At 39.7% G+C, this 21,956-nt stretch overlaps 1 protein-coding gene across 1 annotated transcript in view; it reads left to right on the top strand.

The window, feature by feature from the left end:
* The first annotated feature begins 20,887 nt into the window (after positions 1–20,887).
* The window catches only part of LOC149243024 (chaperone protein ClpB3, mitochondrial-like), a 106,107-nt gene continuing 105,038 nt past the window's right edge, over positions 20,888–21,956 (top strand). The window contains exon 1 of the mRNA XM_089371103.1: positions 20,888–21,412. Within this exon, the coding sequence (XP_089227229.1) occupies positions 21,116–21,412 (297 nt within the window). The 5' untranslated portion in view covers positions 20,888–21,115. The remainder of the gene's footprint in view (positions 21,413–21,956) is intronic.

The raw sequence follows: 21,956 nt of genomic DNA, 5'->3' as shown, positions 1-21,956 counted from the left end.
CTTTGATGAGCGATGTTCAACAGAATCTTCAGTGTTCACTCCTGCTTATAAGTTTTCTCTGTGTATGACTCACGTGCTACTCCATGTTAAAACTCTGTTATTTTCATATCTAGCCATTGCTGAATGCTTGCACTAATCAGCTTGTAAGATTTTATGAGTGATGGAGGCCAAAAACTTTGAAGTGCTCGCTCCTCCTAATACTTTCTTTTGTCGGTGTGGACCATGTGCCCCTTCACACCCAGATGCCCCTTCCTACATTTTCGCTGGGGTTTACAATATCAATATCAGATATAGCTGGCCATGACTTCTTAATTAGTTGAAACTTGCCCATTGTTATGGTCATGGGTGTGTAGCACCCTTTAGGTTTTTTACTACATGGAATAAGGATAAATTTTACCTTCAGAATTGGTAATATTGATGAGAATACCAGCATATGAATTCGGTCTTCTTGTGTTTTAGCAATTGTCATTTGGGTCTCCTCTGAGAATTCAAACAAATCCCCAGTTTCGTAGCACGCTACGAAACCACGCAAACAGGTAGCGCTGCGAAACTGCTAAACAGAATTCAGGCGCTGCGAAAACACCCTGCCTTTTAGATATGCTAAAAATTTTTGACAACAGCATTTTCAGTGATAACACACGGCAGTGTCACAAGGATGGCTAAGTGAAATCACTCTTCGCAGCTGTTCCTCAAAAAGGGTAAACAAACATATGGAGATGAACGATTGGCCAGATGAACGGATGGAGGTGATGGCATATAAACACGACCAAGGGTTTTAATATGGCAGTCAAAGGTTACATTTCTCAAGGTTATTTACCGGTTCATTTTTTCTGGATGAGCTTGAACTGTAGGGAAAGATTGCTCACAATATATGTTTATTTTTTAACGAGCATGAACTCTGTACAAAAACTGCTCGAATTCTTGCATCTATTTTTTAACGAGCATGAACATTGCTAAAACTGCTCGATTATGCCTCCAGCATAATAATGCAGACGAGGCATATGCCCCTTAAACTTTAAGGGGCAGTTCATTTTTTAACGAGCTTGAATGCGTTCAAACCTTGCTCAATTATACCAGTCTTAATACAAGGAATGCCTCAGGTGAGGTAATCTTATTTAAGGAGCGATACCTCACTAATTACTCCAATTCGGCAGGTTTTAACTTTTGCCTCACATCCTTTCTTTATGCAAGCTGGAAACGGCTAATCCTACGAGTTTAACGGGTTAGACCTACAGGTTTAAAGGGAGGACCTAAAAATTTAAAAAATAAATAGTCGTCCCGTGCTTGCACTCCAAAAGGTTCGCATGCCCCCAGGTATAAAGTATAATTTCGAGATTCTGTCCTCTTACTTATTATCCGAAAAATGGTTTTGTTTGCTGCCGCAAACTAAACTCTCTTTTCGGCGATGTCTATCATTAGGTTGCTAAGGATGGTGACTACTTGTTGCAGCAATTTCATCTCTTTCTTTGAAGACTGCCCCTACTTATCCTTCAAAACATATGTTTTAATGGGTGAGGCTTGACATTCAAAGATGGTGGCTACTTGCCGCCACAAATGGATCTCCTCCTTAGGAGAGCCTACTTTTTTAGACAAAGGGAGTCGATCTTTTCGCTCACATAACTTTGACAAAAGATTTTTATCCTAGAACAACCTTCTCTTCCTTTTTCGGACGGGGTACGGACTAGTCCATTCTTTTGCGGAAATTAACTTTATACCCAAGGTTTTCTCTGCCCAAGGCAGGCCAGGGTGCATGCCCCCTAGGTCCCAGTTCTTTCTTTCTGAATTACTCGCATTCATCGGGAAGTAGAACCGGGGGTGGAGGCATTCCTTGAGTGAATAAACCGTTAAGGGATGGTATTTGACTATTTGCAATGCGTGATCCTGGAAATGAAAGTTGGTCTACGAGCTTGACCATTCTTCCTTCGTGCGGAAAACACATGACTCTAAAGAGCGAGGACACTATTGCCTCCATGCAATATATATAGTCTCGTCCAAGGAGTAAGTTATAAACCAAGGGTCCCTGGACGACCATGATGTTCATATGAACTGTCTTCCCTTTCAATGTAATTGGAACATTGGGGAGAATCCCTAACGGGTGACTGGTTCCTTTATCAAAACCTGATAGATTTCTCATCTCAGGTAAAAGCGCCGGGCAACCCAGTGCTTTCCAAGCAATAGAGGAAAGGATACTCACATATGCCCCTTCATCAATGATAGTTCCAGCCATCACCATTCTGTAGATTTGGACTATGATTCTGAATGGGATACTGGCTGGTAACCGGGGTCTGCCTAGTTGGTTCCAATCAAAGGATACAACTAGGTTGCTTGGTGGTGGGACCGAATATACGGCCGGATACGACCCTGACGATGTTCCTTCCTGCGATAAAGGAATGGGTGCATTGCCCTGATGCTCATCAGAGTCTGTGTTGATGAAAAGAATATGGACGGTGTCATCCTTATCCTCTTCAGTGAGGGTGTCATTTGAAGATGGGTCTTCAATGACGGAGTCATTGGAGGATGAAACCTCTGAAGGAAGAACCGGGTCAACTGCCGTTTCGACCTTTAGACTTTCGTCTGGTCTGGATTCAGTAGGTTCATTCTCAATGACCGACACTTCAGCGGACCACTTGAGCAGGTCAGCTGGATTTTCAACTATCGAGGGATTAAGCGCGAGTTTTTGGTATCCAGGAGGAAGTCGTAACGGTGAAACCGGACGATCTTCCAAAACTCTCTTTGCCTCACCTAAGAATGGACATCGGTGGATGGCATGATCACCTTCACACAACATACAGGGTGATCTTGGTCTCCCTCTTCGTCCTTCACTCTCGCTAGTTGACGGACTGCAATCAACATGACTACCAGAGGTTGATGCTACTGGATTGTGCAACCTTGGGGACCAGTCCCTTAGTATCCGGGGAATACAAGGACAATCACGATGGAAGTGGGCCCCTTTGCAAATGACACATGGCGATTTAGGCCCGGTCGGTGCAATGTGTGGATTTTTGTCAGCTATCTTTTGCTTGCCCCCAGTCGCCTTCGCCATAGGCTCCTTCTGCTTCTTTTCTCTTTTCTTCTTTTCCTTCTTCTCCATGGGAGGCTGACTTTTGCCGGCTCTACCTTGTGAAGATGAAGGATCAGAGGGAGAATTATAAGAAGTGGAAGGCTGGTGGGTAGCTCTAGACTGCTCTGACTGTTGATTCGACTGCTCAGGATTAGTGGCGATCTGAACTACATTAGTTGAAAAGAGCCATACAGGTAGGCCAATTGTCAATCCTGGAAGTGACAATGTGGCCATATGAGGTGCACCAACATCTCCCCAAGAGGAGAAGGGATTTGGACTTCCACCAAGGTTACTTCCTTGGTTGGTGGGCTCCATACTTTTCAACTGAAAGATCAACGTGGGAATAACAGGTGATTATGTTCCGTTTAAAATAAATTTTATTAACGACGCTTTTAGACACAAACTTGCTTTTTCATGTTTTAAGAGTCGAGAAAAAGCTAAAGATGACTCTAGTCGCCTTCGATGTTTTAACGAGCCCGAAGTGACAAATGCTCGGATGGACTTTTTCAGTTATCGAGTTTGAAAAAGGCCAAAAGAAACTTCTCTGGAGTTCTAGGCAGAGGGTGTGCCAAACTTTTCGCGAAACCACAGAATACGTTTTACGGTACGGGTGGTCGATCTTCGTGAATGCTGTGTTCACTGCATCGCGATCAGTAGGGCCGACACGGCTTCCTATGGATAAAGGATAATTGCCTATAGGGGTCTCCCAATATATACGCGACGGTACGTGGGAGCACAAGTCCGTATTAGTGCCACCGACTCTCAGGAGGAATCACCCACCTTCGTAGAGATCGACAGTCACTATGTTTAACGACGCCGGAACACGTCTCTACCTAGACCTCTATGTGTTTGCGTTATGTTACAAAGCGTTGTTATGTAAATTGGATTTATTTTAATGTTGATCTTGCTTAGCAGTTTGCCTTTAAGGATCGCCACGAGATGTATGTAACAAATTCCTGAATGCAGTCTAAGATGAGAAGCAAACTTTTCAATCTTTCAACTTTGAAAACCTTAACTACTGAGGGAAAAGAAAGGCAAATCTTTTCACACAGATCATAGAGCACACACTAAATGCAAATTTTTCCTAAATCGTCAAGCAAACAGTCAAATTCAAAATGCACAATGCATGTATTTTCTTTTCCCTTTCTTAATGTAGATGGGTTACAAAAAGAAAGTTGTTATATAACTTTGATTTCGATTTAAAGTGAAAACAAACAAGCTTGTCCAAAATCAAAAGACACCTTAAGATTTACTTACTTAATCACTGGAAATGCATGAAATCAAACCATAATGACGAAAGTAAAATGACTAATCAGCTATGGACATCAAACAAGCTAACTCTTTAGACCAGCACAATGCCTAACACAGGTTCAGATCTAAGAGGCCAAAAGCAAGACTAGTTTACTCTTCGTTATGGGAAATTGTAAATGAGTAAGAAATACAAAAGAACAAGTACAATTTCGTTATATAACAGAGGCAGAATGATGGCAAGTAATGTTGGTTTCAGAACAGGTGCAAGACTGGTAACTGGTAGCCAAATCTATAGTGAAAACATGCAAGAGAAAAGGAGGAAACCCCAACAACACTAGGCAAAATTGGGCCAACGCAGGTGCTGCACAGCCAGTCTGGCTCTCAGCGCAGGTAGCCCCTTCGGGACCTGCGTTGCAAAGCAGGTAGCCTGTGTACTACCTGCTTTGGAAAACGAAAGTTGCGTTTTCACAGTTTCCGGGTCATAATTTTCTCAAAAATGCACAGTTTTTGCTCAAATCAAAAGCAATCAGTCAAGCACACTCAAAGGGATGATAAGGAAGGTGAAAAGCTATCACTAAGAGCTTACAAGGATCCTTGTAGATCAGCTCTTCAAATCATGAACTTGCTCAGAAATGAGCTAGAGTAGCTGCCTTCTACTTCGCTTTTGATATAGTCAAAAGGTTTTCGATTTGGTACTCTTTTGTTCAGGAAATGAATAGCAAAATACTACAAACACAATCAAACGGATACGATCCCCAGTGGAGTCGCTAGTTTGTTGTAGGGAAAAGTATCCGACTCGGATGACCCTATCCCACTCTAAGGGTGATAGTACCTCAGCAACAACTGTAAAGCAAACTACTTAAGGTTTACTTCTTTATGAAAGCAAAAGAGAGTGGAGAAATGCACTAACCGTTGCCTTGCGCTTAATGTCGAATCCAAACTCTTTTCTTTGGCCGCTTGCTCCTAGCTCCTTGCTCTTTTGCTGGCCCGGCTACAATGAGATCCTGCAAAATATCAAAGAAGGAAACTACAAGAGGCATGCAATCATAACTGGTTCAAGGATTAGTGTAAACCAAATATACAATTATCACAATATATCATTGAAACAAGAGCATATAGAAGAACCTCAATAGCTTTTATTAATGAAGAAGTAAAGGTTCTGAGAGCGTTACAACCATTGAAGGCCCCAATCCAGCAACACCTCCCAGCAGAAAGAATTTCTCCTCTTCACCTCTCTCAAGCAATCACCCAATAGCTCTATAGTGAAACCAACAGCATATCATTACTTTGCACAAAATTCCAGCCTCCTGAGCTCATAGGAGAGAGCTCAATATATAGATGAATTGAGAAAGGATGAGTCAGCTTGCAACTGATGTGTAGCTGCCTTGTGTCCTCTCTCTCTTCAGTTGATCTTCAGTTCTTGAGTCCACTTGGAGAACCTTGCTTCCACTTGGAGAAACAGAGCCTCTGACTCATCACAAGGCGAAATCCCTGATCCAAGTGTCATTTTTGGAAGATTCCAGAGCAATGACTCAGTGTGCCACTTGTCCCATCTCGCTCAGCGCAGGTGGCCTTTGTTCCACTTGCTTTGCAACGCAGGTACACCATGGAGGATCTGAGTTTCAGCGCAGAAGCCTAGTGGAGCACCTGCTTTGATTTCAGGATTGCTTGTTTTTGAGTGTTTTCAGGTGGAGAACTGATCTGAGAGCTGTTGGTTTGCTGACCTTGTTCCTCTAGGGGTAGGAACATCATGTTTAGGGAACTTTGGATCCCCTGGATTATTGACAATTCATGCTTGTTGCTGTAAGGCACAAAATTGTCTATAACACCATCCAACACTTGATCTATGAAAGGTAGAGGGAAATGGTCTTTCTTTGTAGCTTTGTTCAGCTCACGGTAATCCACACAGATTCTCCACTTCCCATTCTTCTTGGGAACCAACACTAGAGGGGACACCCATTCACTATCTGAGATGGGGTAGATGAATCCGGCATCCAACAGTTTTTGCAATTCCTCCTTGACAATGTCCTTAAGGGCTGGATTCATTCTCCTCTGAGGTTGCCTAACCGGTTTACAATCCTCCTTGATGTATATATGATGAGTACAGACCGAAGGATGGACTCCTTTCATCTCCTTATAGCTCCAAGCAAAAGCATCTAGGTGGTTGGCCAACAGACTACACAGCTCCTTTTCCTGGGAAGGAGATAAGGAGGAGCTGATTTTCAATGCTCTCTCAGGGCCGAACTCCACATTCTTGACTCTGGGAGTAACAGGGTTGGTTGTACAGAGATCCACTAAGGTGCTAGCTTGGGCATCCTCCACCAATTCCTCTAAGGGTAGTGCACTGGTAGGTGGGTTTTGGATCAAGTTCTCGATCAAGTCATCCTCGGTTGGGGGGTTTCTTCTAGTGGTATCTAGGGTACACAGAGGTGCTGAATACACCTCGTCTTCTTCTCCTTCCTCCAACCAGAGTGGTAAATCATGCTCTAAAGAGGGTTGGGCAGGAGGGTATAGGACTAGCTGCTTGGACATGGGACCATTTTTTATGGTCATGTTTCCTGCCCGACAACTTATGTAAGCATCTGCAGTAGCTAACCAAGGCCTTCCCAAAATGAGAGGATATCCAGTAAGCTTGGCCTTTGGTTGCAGAAATAGGAAATCTGCAGGGTATTCCCAAGAATCAATGGAGACCATGACATCCTCCACAATCCCTTCGGGAGTCACGATGGAGCGATCTGCTAATTGCAGTACTGTCGAGGTCTTCCTCAAGGAACCCTGAAGATTGAGTTTAAGCATGGTATCCCTGGTCATCACATTGATGGCCGCCCCTAGATCAATCAAGGTGTGGGGGATAATGGTGCCATTGATGTGAACATCTACTATAGGACTTCCAGGATCTAGGTACTTTGGGCAGATGACTTGTCCTAGCATAAGGTCAGACAGTTGTCCTATGACATTGATAGTTGAAGCATCTTTCTTCCGTCTGCCTGGGTGTTTGAAACACTTCTCCTTAACCAGCTTGTTATATATTGGCACATCCTTGATGGCTTGGAGGAGTGGGATTTTTACACACAACTGCTTGAGCTCACCCAAAAGCTCATCTTCTTCTGGATTAGGTTGTGTGGTGGCTGTTAATCTCTCAGGAAAGGGTGGTATAGGCTTTGGTTCACTCTCCTGATGGTCTTCCTCATCCTCTGGGGGAGGAGGCTGGCGATCTGGAAGAGTCTTTCCAGATCTAAGATTGATCTCCTGGATCTCCACAGCATAGGTAGGGCATGAGGTTTTCCCAGTGTATACCTGTTGGGCCTGTCTATTGTTGGGGTTCGGGTTCGGTTGAGCAGGCATTTGAGGTTGCCTTGGAGGAGCAGGAGGTAATGGTTGAGGTTGCACTGGTGGTGGAGGCAAAATGGCAGGAGGAGTGTTGTATTGGGGCCTCCACCCCGACTGAGGTGCATTCCATTGAGGCTGTGGCTGGGTATGTGAGTGATATGGATGAGAAGTAGGTTGAGTGGGGTACTGAGGTGGATAAGACTATGGAGGAGGCATGGACCATGAAGGATGAGCAGGGGGACCCCAGGAAGGCATAGGAGTTGACTGGTTGGGGTTGTAATAAGCTTGGGATGCCCCTTGCATCCCCTGCTGATAAGGTCTAGATCCTTGTGGCCTCCTTTGGTTGAGGTAATAGAGAGGCTCTGTGGGAGCTTCGGTCCCTTGGTACATGGCTTTAAACCCAGGTAAGGTTGGACACTGATTCGTGGGATGGTCCTCCTCACAGACGAAACACACTTCAACCGAATGCAATGGACATTCGTTCTTAGGGTGCCTCCTTGTGCACCTAGGACAGAAGACAGCCAAGGCTCTCTCAGCCTCTTCTTTCTTTTGCTGAATCCTGAATGTATCAAGCTGCATGGCAATGGTTTGTCTCACCTCACTCTTAAGATCTTCTAATTGGTTTGCAAGCTCATGTTTGGAGAAAGGGACACTAGTGGAGAGGTGGTTTCCTCTACCTCGTTTCCGAGCTGCCCTGGAGTGGTTTCTAAATATAGTCTTGATGTCCTCATAAGGCAGTTGGTAAATGTCCCCCCCAGCTAACATGTGAAGGGTATCTAAGAGATCTTCAGGGACTCCTCGGAGTAGGACCAACTTGAGGGATTCAGGGTCAAGTGTGCACCTAGCCCGCTTATAGCTTAGTTGGAACCTCTCCTCATAATCCTCTAAGGACTCATCATTTCCCATGGACATCCGAAAGATTTCCCCCTTTGTTTCCTTGGACCTACAGTAATCCCGGTACTTGGTGTTGAAAGCTTGCTGCATCTGAGCCCAAGTAGTGATACTATTCCCAGGTAAACCCATGAACCAGCGTAGTGCTGCATCCTTGAGAGTGGAAGGGAAAAGTTTCAACTTTTGCTCATCTTCAGTATAGTCATAGGTTCTACAAAGGACATCAAACTCAAACAGGAAGGTATCTGGATCTTCAGTGGTCAACCCATGGAAGTGAGGTAAGGCGGAGGGGCTAATGTTTTTCATTTTCATCTCTCCATGGGTCTCTCGGATGGGGAAGGCACCTTCTATTCTCTCATCTTCTCTTCTATTGTCAGCCATAGCTTCAGATGGATTGGTCTCTAACTCTTCTTCTACTATAGGGTCTTTGGATATCTCAGGTTGTTCACCTATAGGTTCCTCTGGGTCACTGTCACCAAAGAAGAGAGAAGGGTGACTCAGTGATGTGGTGGGGGTGTTTGGTAGGAATTTGCCTGATCTATCTCGGTTCCTATGAGGCATGAAATGGAAAAGACTTTCTTTTTCTTTTTGCTTGCTTTTGCTTTGCTTTTCTTTTGGTACCTGCAAAACTGAGACAGATTGATCTACAACTAACTATGAAAGATGCAAAATTAACTGAAAGCAGGAAAGAACTAATCTACTTTGCTCAAAGAAATTGCAGAAAGGAAATGCTAGTCTATGAAAGCAGGAAATGCTAATCTATGAAAGCAGGAAATGCTAATCTATGAAAGCAGGAAATGTCTATGCTACTTTTGCAGAATGGAAATGAAGTAAACTACTAGCAGAAGGTAAGAGTAAGAAAGTAGAAGAAAAGAAAAAATTACTAATACTCTGACGCTTCCCCGGCAACGGCGCCAAAAAGATGGTGAGCTCCAGTATTGTAGCAATAATGCTACAACTCCTGGGGCTTCCTGTCTCTTAATTTTATCAACCCGGTAGTTCGTACAAACTTGGAAGCGACGGTGCTATATGCACAAGTACTAGCTCTTGTCGCAGCTGTCACTTGGTCAGCTGGCACAAGTCCGCTAGGGCTCAAGCCAACTTCTATAGGCTCACAGAAGAAGCTTTATCAATGATGGACGAAAGCTAGCTCAAAGAAGACTAATCTACTTGGCAAAAATGAACTGAAAGCAAATCAAAACATGAAACCCTAGGAAACCCTAATTTAACTAGTCTAACCTCTATGATGCAAAGAATGTGAAGGAAACTTCTACCAATGGTGCCATTACTTCTAATAAGTGAAAATGCATGAATCTAATCTACTTGCAGCATAAAAGACATGTTTTTGTATTTTTCCTTTAAGTGGATGGAGTGATTGTGATTTTGTGCTTATTAGGGTTTGGTTGTGCAGATGTGATGCGGAAGGAAGGGAAGCTTGGGAAAGGTTGGGGAGGCTAGGAGAGGTCCCCAGAGATCCTTAGCATCAGTCCACAGAGGTTCCTCACGTTCAGAAGCTCGCAAGGAAAATTTTAAGGATGGAAAATTTTCTTGAAGTTTAAAACATTGGCGAATCTCACTAATCCCTAATATGCAAATTATAAACGTTTATTGATATATTTGTAAAATTAATCAAATTTATAATTATTTTATATATAGTCTCTATATAATGTTGGCGATTTTTAAGGTAAAATAATTTTATATTCTAAAATTTGGGCGAATCGTCTTTTATAAAATTGGAAATCGGCGAATCTTTTTTGTGGAAAAATCATGGAAAATTAGCCCATTGGGCGAACATTAGCCCCTAAAATTTTCCATGGAAGCTCAGCAACCGAGTGAGTGGCCTCCTACAGGATGTCTGCAGGGGATTCTACAGGAACCGCAGAGGTTTCTACAGGAAGTCTACAATTTTCTACAGGATGACCTACCGTGGATGTTTGAAGTGATGGAGGAGTGATGGAATGGTAGGGGAAGATGTGTAAGGTAGGAATAAGGCTGGTGATGGCTCAGGGGTGGAGAGGTAGGTTGGAGAACGAGTGTGTGAAGTGGGTTGATGGATGAAAGATTATAACAACGAAATGTCTAAAGGATGGAGTTACGTGAGGAGTGGAGGAGTCTAGGAGATAACAGAGCGTAACAGAGGTCAAGAATGTGGTTGTATGCGTGATCAAGACGAAGAAGGAGGTAATAGAACGAGGAAAAGCAGTGTAAATGAAACAAATGCTTATGACTGTCACCAAGATGAAAACCCATTAACCTAATCTACCTGAACTCAATGAACATCAAGATAAAGTGTATCAAGGAATGTGCATGAAGCAGTTATGAAGGTGTATGGTGCAAGAGTGAAGTGCATGGAAGGATTGATCATAACCGAGACTATGTTGTAGCATGTATAACGTGAAGAACTGCGTATTTTTGTGGCTGGTATGGGCTGCACTCCAATCTCCAAATGGAGATGGCAGTGGAGACTTTCTCAACCTTTTTTGCTGGAGCTCTAATGTATTATCAACCTGCTAATCTAACTACACAACCGAAATCAATTCAACCATAAACTAGTCCTATCTATGCTCATGAAAACGACTAAATTACCAAACTGTGAATTCGAATTGCATGTGGAAATAAACGAACTCAAGGTGCTGGAACGAAATGCAAACACATTACAACACTGAGGAGATCTATTGCTCTCAGGTTGGGCCCTAACCTGAGAGCTATAGCTCCTTGAGAAAACTCAGAACTAGCTCAAAATCTGCCTTCTTTATTCATAATCTGATATCATGCCAAATTGGCTTACAAAAGGAACAAAGACCGAGCTGTGCTAAAAAATTACAATAGTAATGCGAGAGTTTCAACAACCTATCAAAGGCTACGGCCTCCATACTTATGAAAAACGATCATCCAACAAGTGTCCTTGATTTTAGGAGCTCGACTGTCCAACTGAAGTTTAACTTGTTGATCCTGTAGGACAATCATAATTGTTGTTCCTGTAGAGCAGTTATAACTGCTGTTCCTGTAGAACAACTGGCTGCTTCTAAGCTCGGTGGGGAGATGGATTGGAGCTCGGAGTTCTTGGTGGGAAACACGAGGAAGGTCCCAAGACTGTGGACATCCTCTCCTAAAAACCAGCAGTGCCACCTCCTTGTCTCCTTGTCTCCTTTTCACGTGGTCTTTTCTCCCTTTTAATGCAAAAACCTGAAATCATAATGCATTAGTCACGTAGATAAAGTGTCTACCCTTCTTCCTACAAACAACACGAATAAACTAAGAAATGCATGCATAAGCAGTAAAAAGTGAATGGTTTGAGCAAAACAAGTAGGCCAAATGAGCCCAAATTATACCAAAAATTAGGGCTCATCAGCTGACAAGCTCTTCCCAAGGTCTGATGATGGGTTTGGGAAGTGCAGGCATAATTTCTACATCTGCATGCAAATCTGTGCTTGAACTAGGCAGTGAATCAACCTTAGTTTCTGACTGCTAATGGGAGTCCGTCTCAAAGTCCAATAAAGGATTGTTTTGAACAAAAACAAGTTCAAAATGCTGCTTACGTTGTTGTAACTCATCTCATTGTAGTTGTGATTCAAGCTGCAAAAATTTGATATTTTCTTGTGCATTTTGTAAACATGTTTGAATGTCAAAGAGAGCACCCTTGCCAATTTCAACTGTATCATGAACAATGGAGTGTATTAAAGTAGTTAACAACTCTAATAATTCAGTGATCCTAGTCATTTTGTCAACAACTCAACTCAACAAAAGAAGGAGATTCAAAAACTTGGATGCTTGAGCTTGCTATACTGCTTCACAATAAAGACTAAGGGAAACTCCAAAAACCAAGCTCGATGTGGCCAAAATATGAGTGAAACTATGATGGTGACTGCAATTTTTGAAAATAGTGACCAATTTTTCTACATTTACCTTCACACTATCAACACCTTTCAGATGGTCACAGTTCTATCAAAAATCAATACAAACCACAAAACATGTTGTTGCACAAGGGACTCTAAAACATAGAGCAAATGACTAGTGATGTCACATAAGAAAACTTCACTCGGCTTGTACCGCGTATATGGAGTCACGTTAATTAATAAAAGGTTGTTGAAAGTAAATTTTCATGTGGCTTTGTTGTAGCAACTTCAAAGGGCAATGATAGAAATAAGTAGGCACATCAAAGGCCTTGAACTTAGGAAAAATGATATGCCTTTTCCCTCTGGTAGCGAGTTTCATTGGGCAACAGAAAGTTCGGGGAGCAACCAGACTAATAGTCGACCTGGATTATTGTGTTCTTCTTCTCACGAGCTCCAAAATTTTGTGATTATCGTTCAAATTGAAATGAAAGGCAGAGGTCTCGAACACACTAGTTCTTAGGGTCCAAACTTCAACACAACATGGTCACTGTTTTCAATCACACTAACACACCTTTTCAATGTTTCATATTCCACTGAGTTTAAGCTCCTCATGCATATAAACTTTAACGCACGACCATACCACAACAATGCGTACCCATCATAAATTCAACCCAGAGAGCTCACAGTTTCAATTCAATGCATGACCTTCAATATATATGCAACGTTTAAATAAAACAACCCTTTCAAAACATTGCCAGAATGTACCGACCTACTCGCTACTTTAACACAGAGTTTCAATGCACTATTCCATGCTCAACACAGGTTCCAGTCTTCTATATAGCATGGAATTCAAACCTTAACAGGTCGACAGTCACGATTTGCAGGGGTTAATGCGAAGCCAACACACAGTCAATTCAACGCAAAGTATTGCATGAAGAGAGATTTCTTGGGCTTTGACACGGAATGTAGGCACATATCGATTTTTATCTGCAGAATATATGTAGGTCAGACTAGCACTGCTTCAACAAATGCTCAAGACTGGTTCAATGGCTTTGACAAGTTGACTTCACAAACATAAACAATCGAGAGTCATCCACCATCAAGCTATTCAATGCTCCATGTTCAATGACTTATATGCGCTAATTATCTTGTAACCTCACGGTGACAATTATCTTGCAATCTCACACACTTCAATCCTCATAACATCCAATTAAAGTCGGAAGAATGTCCCTGGTTCCAAGCTCCACGTATAAAGGTCCAAGCTAACCCTCAAATATCGAAGTCGATGCTTCATGAGTCAAGCAAACAAAATACTCAATTGATGCGACTTATTAATGATCACCAAGCTGTTAAGACGCAAACGAGCCACATAAAAAATGTCAATGCATAGGAGAATAGATTGAGTGTTTTTGAACACGCATCAACAAATTTTTTTTTTACAGAGGTAGAGAGGCATTAACGTTACAATTAGTGCTAGAAAATTGAACTAGATGAGGGTAAGACAGAGTAACAATGGTAGGTGAAAATTTGCAAACAAGGATGGCAGAGTGAATAGGAACAAAAATCTTAGGCACCGTTGGACAATATTACAAGACGGAGAAGCATTGGGGGTCCACTGCAAGTTGGAAAATAACGCACACTAAAAGAGAACATGTCAGATTGGTAACATAATAATGAGACACTATGAGAGAGAGGGTAGTGTTGACTGGAAATTAACGCAGGCTAAGCGAGGGACCATGCTAAGTGTTTCAATGGCAAGAGGAGATACAAAGGTTTACAACGTGGCAAGGGTAGCAGAGAACAATTCTAAGGACTATGAGGACTGTGAAAAATGCAGACCGATGGGTAGAGAAAGGCCACAAAACACCAGTGGCTCAAACAAGACTAAGCAAGTTAGGAATGCACTAGCTTTGATACCATGTTAAACACACATGGAATTGGGACAATAGATGGGATAGGTAATCGTGCGATACTTTATTATTCACAAGATGTACATTTATAATACATTGGTGTGACTCTTGGATTCATCTTCCAAGGTCTCTTGGACTCCCTTTGACTATTCAACTTCCACACCATAACCCTTAGCGGATTAGGTGTCCAACATGTTTATATACACACACACATACATTATTTTTTCTTGTTTTGACTTTTTGTTTTGTTTGTTTGTTTGTTTATATATATATGTTCAAAGGGCTAATGATGAAACCCGCAAAATGGAGAAACTCCAAACTCTGTGGCTAAAAACATCAATTGCTCAACAACAAACTTGATGAAAACTTGATGGCCAAAGGTTAGATTAGACTGGCTATGTGTAGTGGTTGAGCAGTTAGAGGATTGAACAACTTTGATACCAATTGTTATGAAAAAAGTTCATAAACATAGCTGAATACTTAAAAGATATGAAATATGTAAATATCCATTATAGGACAAATATATTCATAAAATGTAAAAAATATATGAGATATGAGATGATGATGAGAATGTTACAAATGAGTGTCCGCTTATATACCTAGGAAGGTTCCCTTTCATGAATGATCACGTCCTTATAAACATGTCTCTTCTATACTAAACACTAGTTAATCATTATTAATAATTTACATTCATAACATGTTCCACTTCCCTTTTAGGTAAAAATATTTTAGTCTCTTGGAACACTCTTTATATGCCTATAAACGTTCCTCAATGTAATGTTTATGCTCTCTAGTACATCCCACTAGATAAAATTTTACTTTTTCATCTTCTTACTAATTCTCTCAAGAAGAGAAATACAAACCTCCTACTAGAACTGATCAATTTGTTCGTCTGGTTAGCACTTGTTAAAAATCTTGGATTTTCCTTTATGTTTATTATTGATGAAGGATTTTCGATCCTTGATAAAGAGATATTGGTTTTCTTGTGAAGATTGCATCCCTCATGTACATGTAGGGGCTTTTAAACATTACACTACACATATGAAGTGGTACATCTACCTCCACTTCATTAATATTGTTTGCACTTATAACACATATAATCTTAGAATGTTTAGTGACATTGGGATTTGCATCCTTATTTACCCATGAACATGGATATGGGTGAGGGTGGTTATGAAATTTCAATCTAAGCTTATTAAATATATTTTTTGCTATAAGATTGGTCTGGGAACCAAAATAAAATAAAGCACCCACCTTTGGCTTCCTGAGATATATATTAACATGCAGGAGTTTAAACATAACCTTCTCTTCCTTTGGATGGAGGCTGCTTAGAGTTACCTCATTTTGTATTGTAATGTATACAACCTTTTCATCTAGATATAAGTTGCTCTCTACATGGTTGCCTAAATCCATGACTATCATGTTCTTCTTCTTGGCATCCTTCTCTTCATCCTTTAGATTCAACTTTGAATGTAGTTTCCAACACTTTTAATTGGTGTGATTTCCAATATCACAACGATTATAGTGGTTATTTGAATCCTTACATTGATGTGCTATGCATGTTTCCTTCTTATCCTTTTTCATCCCCTCCTTGGAAGCGCCTGAGTGGTCTTTCTACTTGGAATTACTTGGTTATCGTTTCTCCTTGTCCATGTTCTCTAGATATTATGCTTGTGCACATGCCTCATCAACCATCCTAGTTTAAAGAGCATCACTTGCCTCCTTACATAAATATGTACACCTCCCAAATACTTGAGGAGTATAACAAGGTTCTTGGGATATATAACCAACATAGTGGCTTATATTCCAAATTTAGTGGTATGCTCTTTCTCACTCTTCCATTGCTTTTGCTAAAAGTAATTCCAATAACCCACTAGCCATCTTCATACCCAAGATAGTGGAATTAAGAACTAACGAGGGTTTTAAACACCTTCTACTTAGTTACTGGGGGTGTTTAAGTGTGACTTCCCACCAAATTTGGCTATGGACCTCTAATTTTAGTTGGGTAAATAAAATCCTTGGTTATTCTCTTATGTTATGAACACCGAAATAAACTAATTCGACATAACAACATCAACCTCATTTAGGTGGGGTTTGATCTCCACTTTAGCTTTCACTTTAAACATAGATTAGGAAGAAGTGATGGCATTGGATCTCTCTTTCTCATGATATTTTTTCAACTATTTTTTATGGGTCTTTGTTGTCTCTAGAATTTATGTATGAGAATACTTTTAATTGGAGCTACTAAACTCCTCAAAATATCCAAACTTGTGCGGTCGCCCTGAGGATGGCCATGTTGCAAGAGATGTTGACAACACGTGCTTGTAGCTTTGAAAATCTCTGCTCCGATTCATCCCATGGATTACTACTACACTTATTTACAATGGCTAGGGTTTTGTGAATTCTTCCATAAATCAATTCCTTATCTTGCAACTTTCCACAAAAAATAATACAAAAAAGGGAAAAGAAAAAGAAAAAGTTTGTTTGACACTTCTGTTGGTTATGTTCCCATAGGCAGTCCTTGGCTGTAAAAACTACGCCAAGAAACCAACTCAACCAACCTTTAGGTTCAGGCTAGCCCTTGAACCAGAGGGGGCTCCCTCAGTTGTTACGAGGCTTTGTTTAACGCTGTTCACTGTCACTGAACAACAACCTATGAAGCACAATGGCCAGATTTATGATTTAGTTTGGGTGGTTGCTGATGATTGCACAATCCCTGTTCATGAATAAATACCCCTCTTACAGAGTCCTTCCTCAAAGTGTTAGCTTCCAGCTTGACAGAATAACATGATTTATAAAGAATTTGACAAAAGAATATAAGGATATTCTTGGTAATTAAGCAGTCAAACTGAATACTTAATCAATCAGGCAGATTTGGATGCGGGTAGAAAACTTCTACAACCCAACAAAACACATTGCAGAGGATGACAGAAGGCAATAATTAGTAAATATGTAGAGGAGCTATCTTAGACAAATAGTACAATAAACTGATCTCTTTAAATGATTATAATTTTGCAGGGGATTTCAGAAAGATTGATACTCAATCTATTCTTACCCAGAATCTTCTATGCAAACTTGAACATGTGCAGAAAGAGAGTATGAAAGTACTGGAAAAACAACAAGAAACACAAGTTCTGCCATAAACTGGAGCCAGAAGGCTTTGATTAGGAATTTTATAATAAAAGTTTTACAAAGCTGACAAGTTCTTGGCATCAAAATCCAACCCTTGTTTATTACAAATGATGGAATATATAGAATAAACTTCTCCTAAATTGTTACAATATCTCTGGAATAATATCCTAAACAATATACTAAAAATAAAAAAATCCTTGGATACTCTGCCAAAAATTTGGAACTATTTGAAAGTATTGTGCCTTGATATCTGGAAATTAGTTGAATGACTGCTGAAAATCTGCAGAATGATCCTCAATCTGTTGGTCTTCTGCTGCTAGGTGTCTTCTGAATGTTGATATCTCCATGCCCTTGAAATCTAGAGCTGTTGATTCTGCCATTTGTCTTTCAATTGATAATTTTGTGCCTTAAAATTTGGGGTTTGTGAAGTTGTCGCTGAAGATCTGCTTGGAATGATTTTATGTCACTTTTTGACAATGCTTCACCAATGTCATAAAATATTTGGAATGAAATATTTTATAAATGTTTTCAAATATTCTGTAAATGAATTTTATATTTTTCTATTTTCATGAATTTACTTATCCTCCATTTACTTTCATAAATCTCAATTCACCTGCACTAGTAAATTCAAATTCACATGTACCTGTAAAATTTATTTCCCCATTAAATCCATTTCACCATGTAGTTGTAAATTTATTTCACCTTGGCCTCTTTTACCTCAGCCTCCCATCGTAAAATGTATTTACATGAATCTCATTTTTGCTCACCTGTACATTAGTTTCATAAACATATGATTGCAAAAGTCTCCCTTTATTTTCTCTTGTAAATTCATTTTCTTGCACCTGGGAATTCATTTCACCTGTAAATGTAAATTTGTTTTACGTGCACCTATAATTGATAAATGAATTTCACTTGTAAAATCTTATCCAAGCTGGTGAAGAACCCAAGCTTTAACTCCATAAAAAATTGATTAATCCAACGGACCATAAATCTTCCCGCCAATCATATAAGATTTAAATGTAATAGGGAAGTGGTTTTCGGAGGGGGTAGGTAGGAAGTGGTTTAGGAAGGGGGCTGCGAAGTGAAAAAGTAGATGACACATGTAAAAAGCAGTAATTTAAAAACATCCCTTTTTGGACCCCCCTTTTGGTTAAATGTCGGAAGAGCTAGGGGTGCAAAATATATTTATAACCTTTGGATCTAATGTGCCCATATCTCGAGGCATGGGAAATAGGGGGGTTTAAATGGTTAAGTGCGGGGTGGGCCATGGGATTTGACCTTTTAACTTGGTTTTGCGATTAGGCTTACCCAAATAATTTTTTATAATATAAATTTTAACTTTTTTTTTTTGTAAGCTTGGTAGGACTATTTGATTTTCGAGTTTACATGTCCATTATTCACCCCGCTACAGGGGGAGGGTAGCACAAGATTCGAACCCAAGATCTCTGGTTCGGTGAGACTTCATTCCACGACCATCACCACTTGAGCTACCCCATGCAGACAATATAAATTTTAACTTTAAACAGATATTTCCATAAAAATATATCATTATATTTTTATAAAAATATGATTATTTTAAAATTAAAATTATTATTATAAAAAATAATTTATAAATCATTCAAAAGTACTTAATCAGCATATCTTAGCATTTGGCCAAGAAAGAAATTGGCAATTTCTCACTAAAAATTTGTAATTTTTAGTGTACCAAAATATGTTACAACAACTTCCATGGGAACAATTCATCCCAACAAATTTTATAATATTCTACAATATCTAATTATGCAATGTTTTATTTTAGATTTTAGAATTAGTATTGCTAGCTTAACACACAAAATAATGAAATAAATAAAAGTTAAAATGGAAGAAGCTAAGCACAATCATCAACATAGTGAACATAAGATGTACCCAAGGAAAACTTGACATAGGAAGAACCTAACTAGAAAGTGAGGTATATACCTTGTTCTTTTCTTCGTAGATATGAAATGCAAATACAAAGAAAATGCACTCACCATGAAATTGCAAAGGACATCGTGACCAATATGGTTGCCATAGAATCTTGTTTTGTTCTACTTTAAAATCCCATGCCCAATTCTCTTCTCAACTATGGAAAAATAAACAATACAATAAGAATGAAACCCTTGTCTTTCTTAGCAACTCAATATTTAGCGAGGCTTTATAGTCATCTATGGTTAGGGATTTTGCATGCTTCAACTCCCAATCATGGTTATGGTATTGAACCCTTTAGGATCTATTGATATCTAAATGTGACTAACTCAATGCGTGATCCACTTGGTATCATGGTGGTGAACCAGATAACCAACTTAAGTGAGGTATAACTTCCTCATATGAACTTTGATTGAGGTGATCTCCATGCCATTGGAAAGCTTTCAATGTGCAGAACAACATGATAGGATAGAACTTTAATCATAAACTTTTGACCCACAAAAATGTAGTTTGATGCCTTAAACAAGCTTTGAGAGTTTTTGTACCCCAAATCACCAAATCAAGACTTGCTTATAAAATGGGCCATATAGTTCAATAGCTCCATTTTTTCCACCCACAAAGTACCAAAATATATAACAACTTATACAATGATCCATTTCAAATCAAATCTTTTAGTGGATAGGGTATACTTAGGTGAATGAAGTGCCAAGTTGCTTTAATACTTATCATTCTTACCTAGTTGTCAAGATTTTGTGACGACACTTGCAATTTAAGGAAGAAAAGTGAAAAATAAAGTATTTGTTTACTACTTCTCCATCTTAATCCTAATCTAGTAAGTGCTAATATGGACCCAATCCCTCGAGGTTGTGAACTTTTGCTCAAAATTTTTCACTATATATATATATATATATATATTTTTTAATTTTTGGCATGCAATTTTAATTTTTTTCTAGCCAATATATAGTGACATCATACCTTGACATCAAATATGCCCTTGTTACAATATCTTCTCCATATTAGATTGTAAATGGACATCCTCGAAGAATAAATATCTTTGGCTTAGCAACTTTTGCTCTCTCTTTTTATGTTATTTAAGTAGAAGAATAATTATTCATGAAAAAAGTAATGGTTGCTTGCTCAACTTTTGCTCCCTCTTTTTATGTAATTTGCGTGGAAGAATAACTATTCCCAAAAAAAAAAATGATGTCGCTCAACTTCTGCTCCCTCTTTTACGTAATTTGAGCAAATAAAACATAAATAATAATTTTAATCTCCAGAAAATTTAGTAATCTCTTCCCCACATTCTAATAATATGAAGGAAACTTAATGAACCCTTCCTCACATTCTAAAAATGGTGTTCATACTAAACCCTAGATTCTTTAAAATATAAAGTTAAACAACTTTCCTCACAATCACTTAACATCCACTCTAACGGTCAAATAATCCCTCTTTCTAATAAATTCTCCTCAAAAATTCATTTTAGCTCCATGATTGTGAAATGTGATTTTTGTGCACTTACGTTTCTTGTGGCACAAGGCTATCTGTCGACCCTCACGGGCAAAATATATAAATAACGAGACAAAAAGAGCTCGCAATTTCTTCTAAACTTTGTTTAAATGTGTCGTGGTCCTTCTGGAACCGTCATATTTAGGATGCTTCCAGTGTCTTCGACAATAATTTTTAGACAGACAGAGCTCGCATTACCTTGTCGTAGTTAACTTTCAAGGTTAGAGGCAGAGGGTTTTGAAGGAAAACCATTAATGGCGAATACTCCAGGCAAGCTCATCATACGCCTCTATGGCGTACACAGGATATCTTTGATGTCTCGAATAGCTTCTTCAATGGATATTCCTGCTCGTCGTCTCTCCAAAAGTCCGCCAATTGGAGCGACCGTAAGTTCAGATAAACGTTTACCAAATACAGCGGTGAATGGGTTAAATAGTATTAAAGTTATCAGGCAACTTAGTAGAGTTATCAGCAGCGGAGTGGGAGCTGCCGTGCAAAGACAATTTCATTCAACTCCCCATAGCCAGTACAGTGCTGCAAACGCGGCCCAGGTATTTTGTTATAACCTGAGAAACTGTTTTTGCTCAGAATTTCACTGTACAGCCTATTTGCATTTGAATTAGAGACTTCCGGATTCTAGCTGCTGAACCTTAAAGCAAATTGATATTGAAACCAAATCCTAATGCAAAAATTAAAAATGAACCTTCATATATATGTGGTAGTACATTTTCGTAGCTCTATAATAAATTCTTTGGTAGGAATGCATTTTCTCAGCTCTCTTAAATATATTAAGACACAACACGACACAATTTCTCAGCATCACTCACATTGCACAACGACACAGGCGCATCACCTGTGGCTTGCTCTTCATTTGTTGCTTTCGAGGATCGGATTTATATAAAAGTGGCTCATCTTGTGGCTCGTATTTATGGTGACTCTCTTTTCTGATTTGGTTGCCCTCACTGACCTTAGGAACTATGAAACCTGACAGTGACTGAAAAAGATGGTGTTAATTTTAACATTGCAGTATAACTTGGACAATCAGTGACAGTATTGACAGAAGACAGAAACCTCAATTGGCATAAACCTACTGCA

Source organism: Pinus tabuliformis, chromosome 8 (genome assembly GCF_031772625.1).
Source record: "Pinus tabuliformis cultivar Carrire ecotype Pingquan chromosome 8, CPIR1, whole genome shotgun sequence".
NCBI lineage: Eukaryota > Viridiplantae > Streptophyta > Pinopsida > Pinales > Pinaceae > Pinus > Pinus tabuliformis.
Note: the sequence above shows the minus strand (reverse complement) of the source record. Positions and strands in the feature narration are given on the sequence as shown.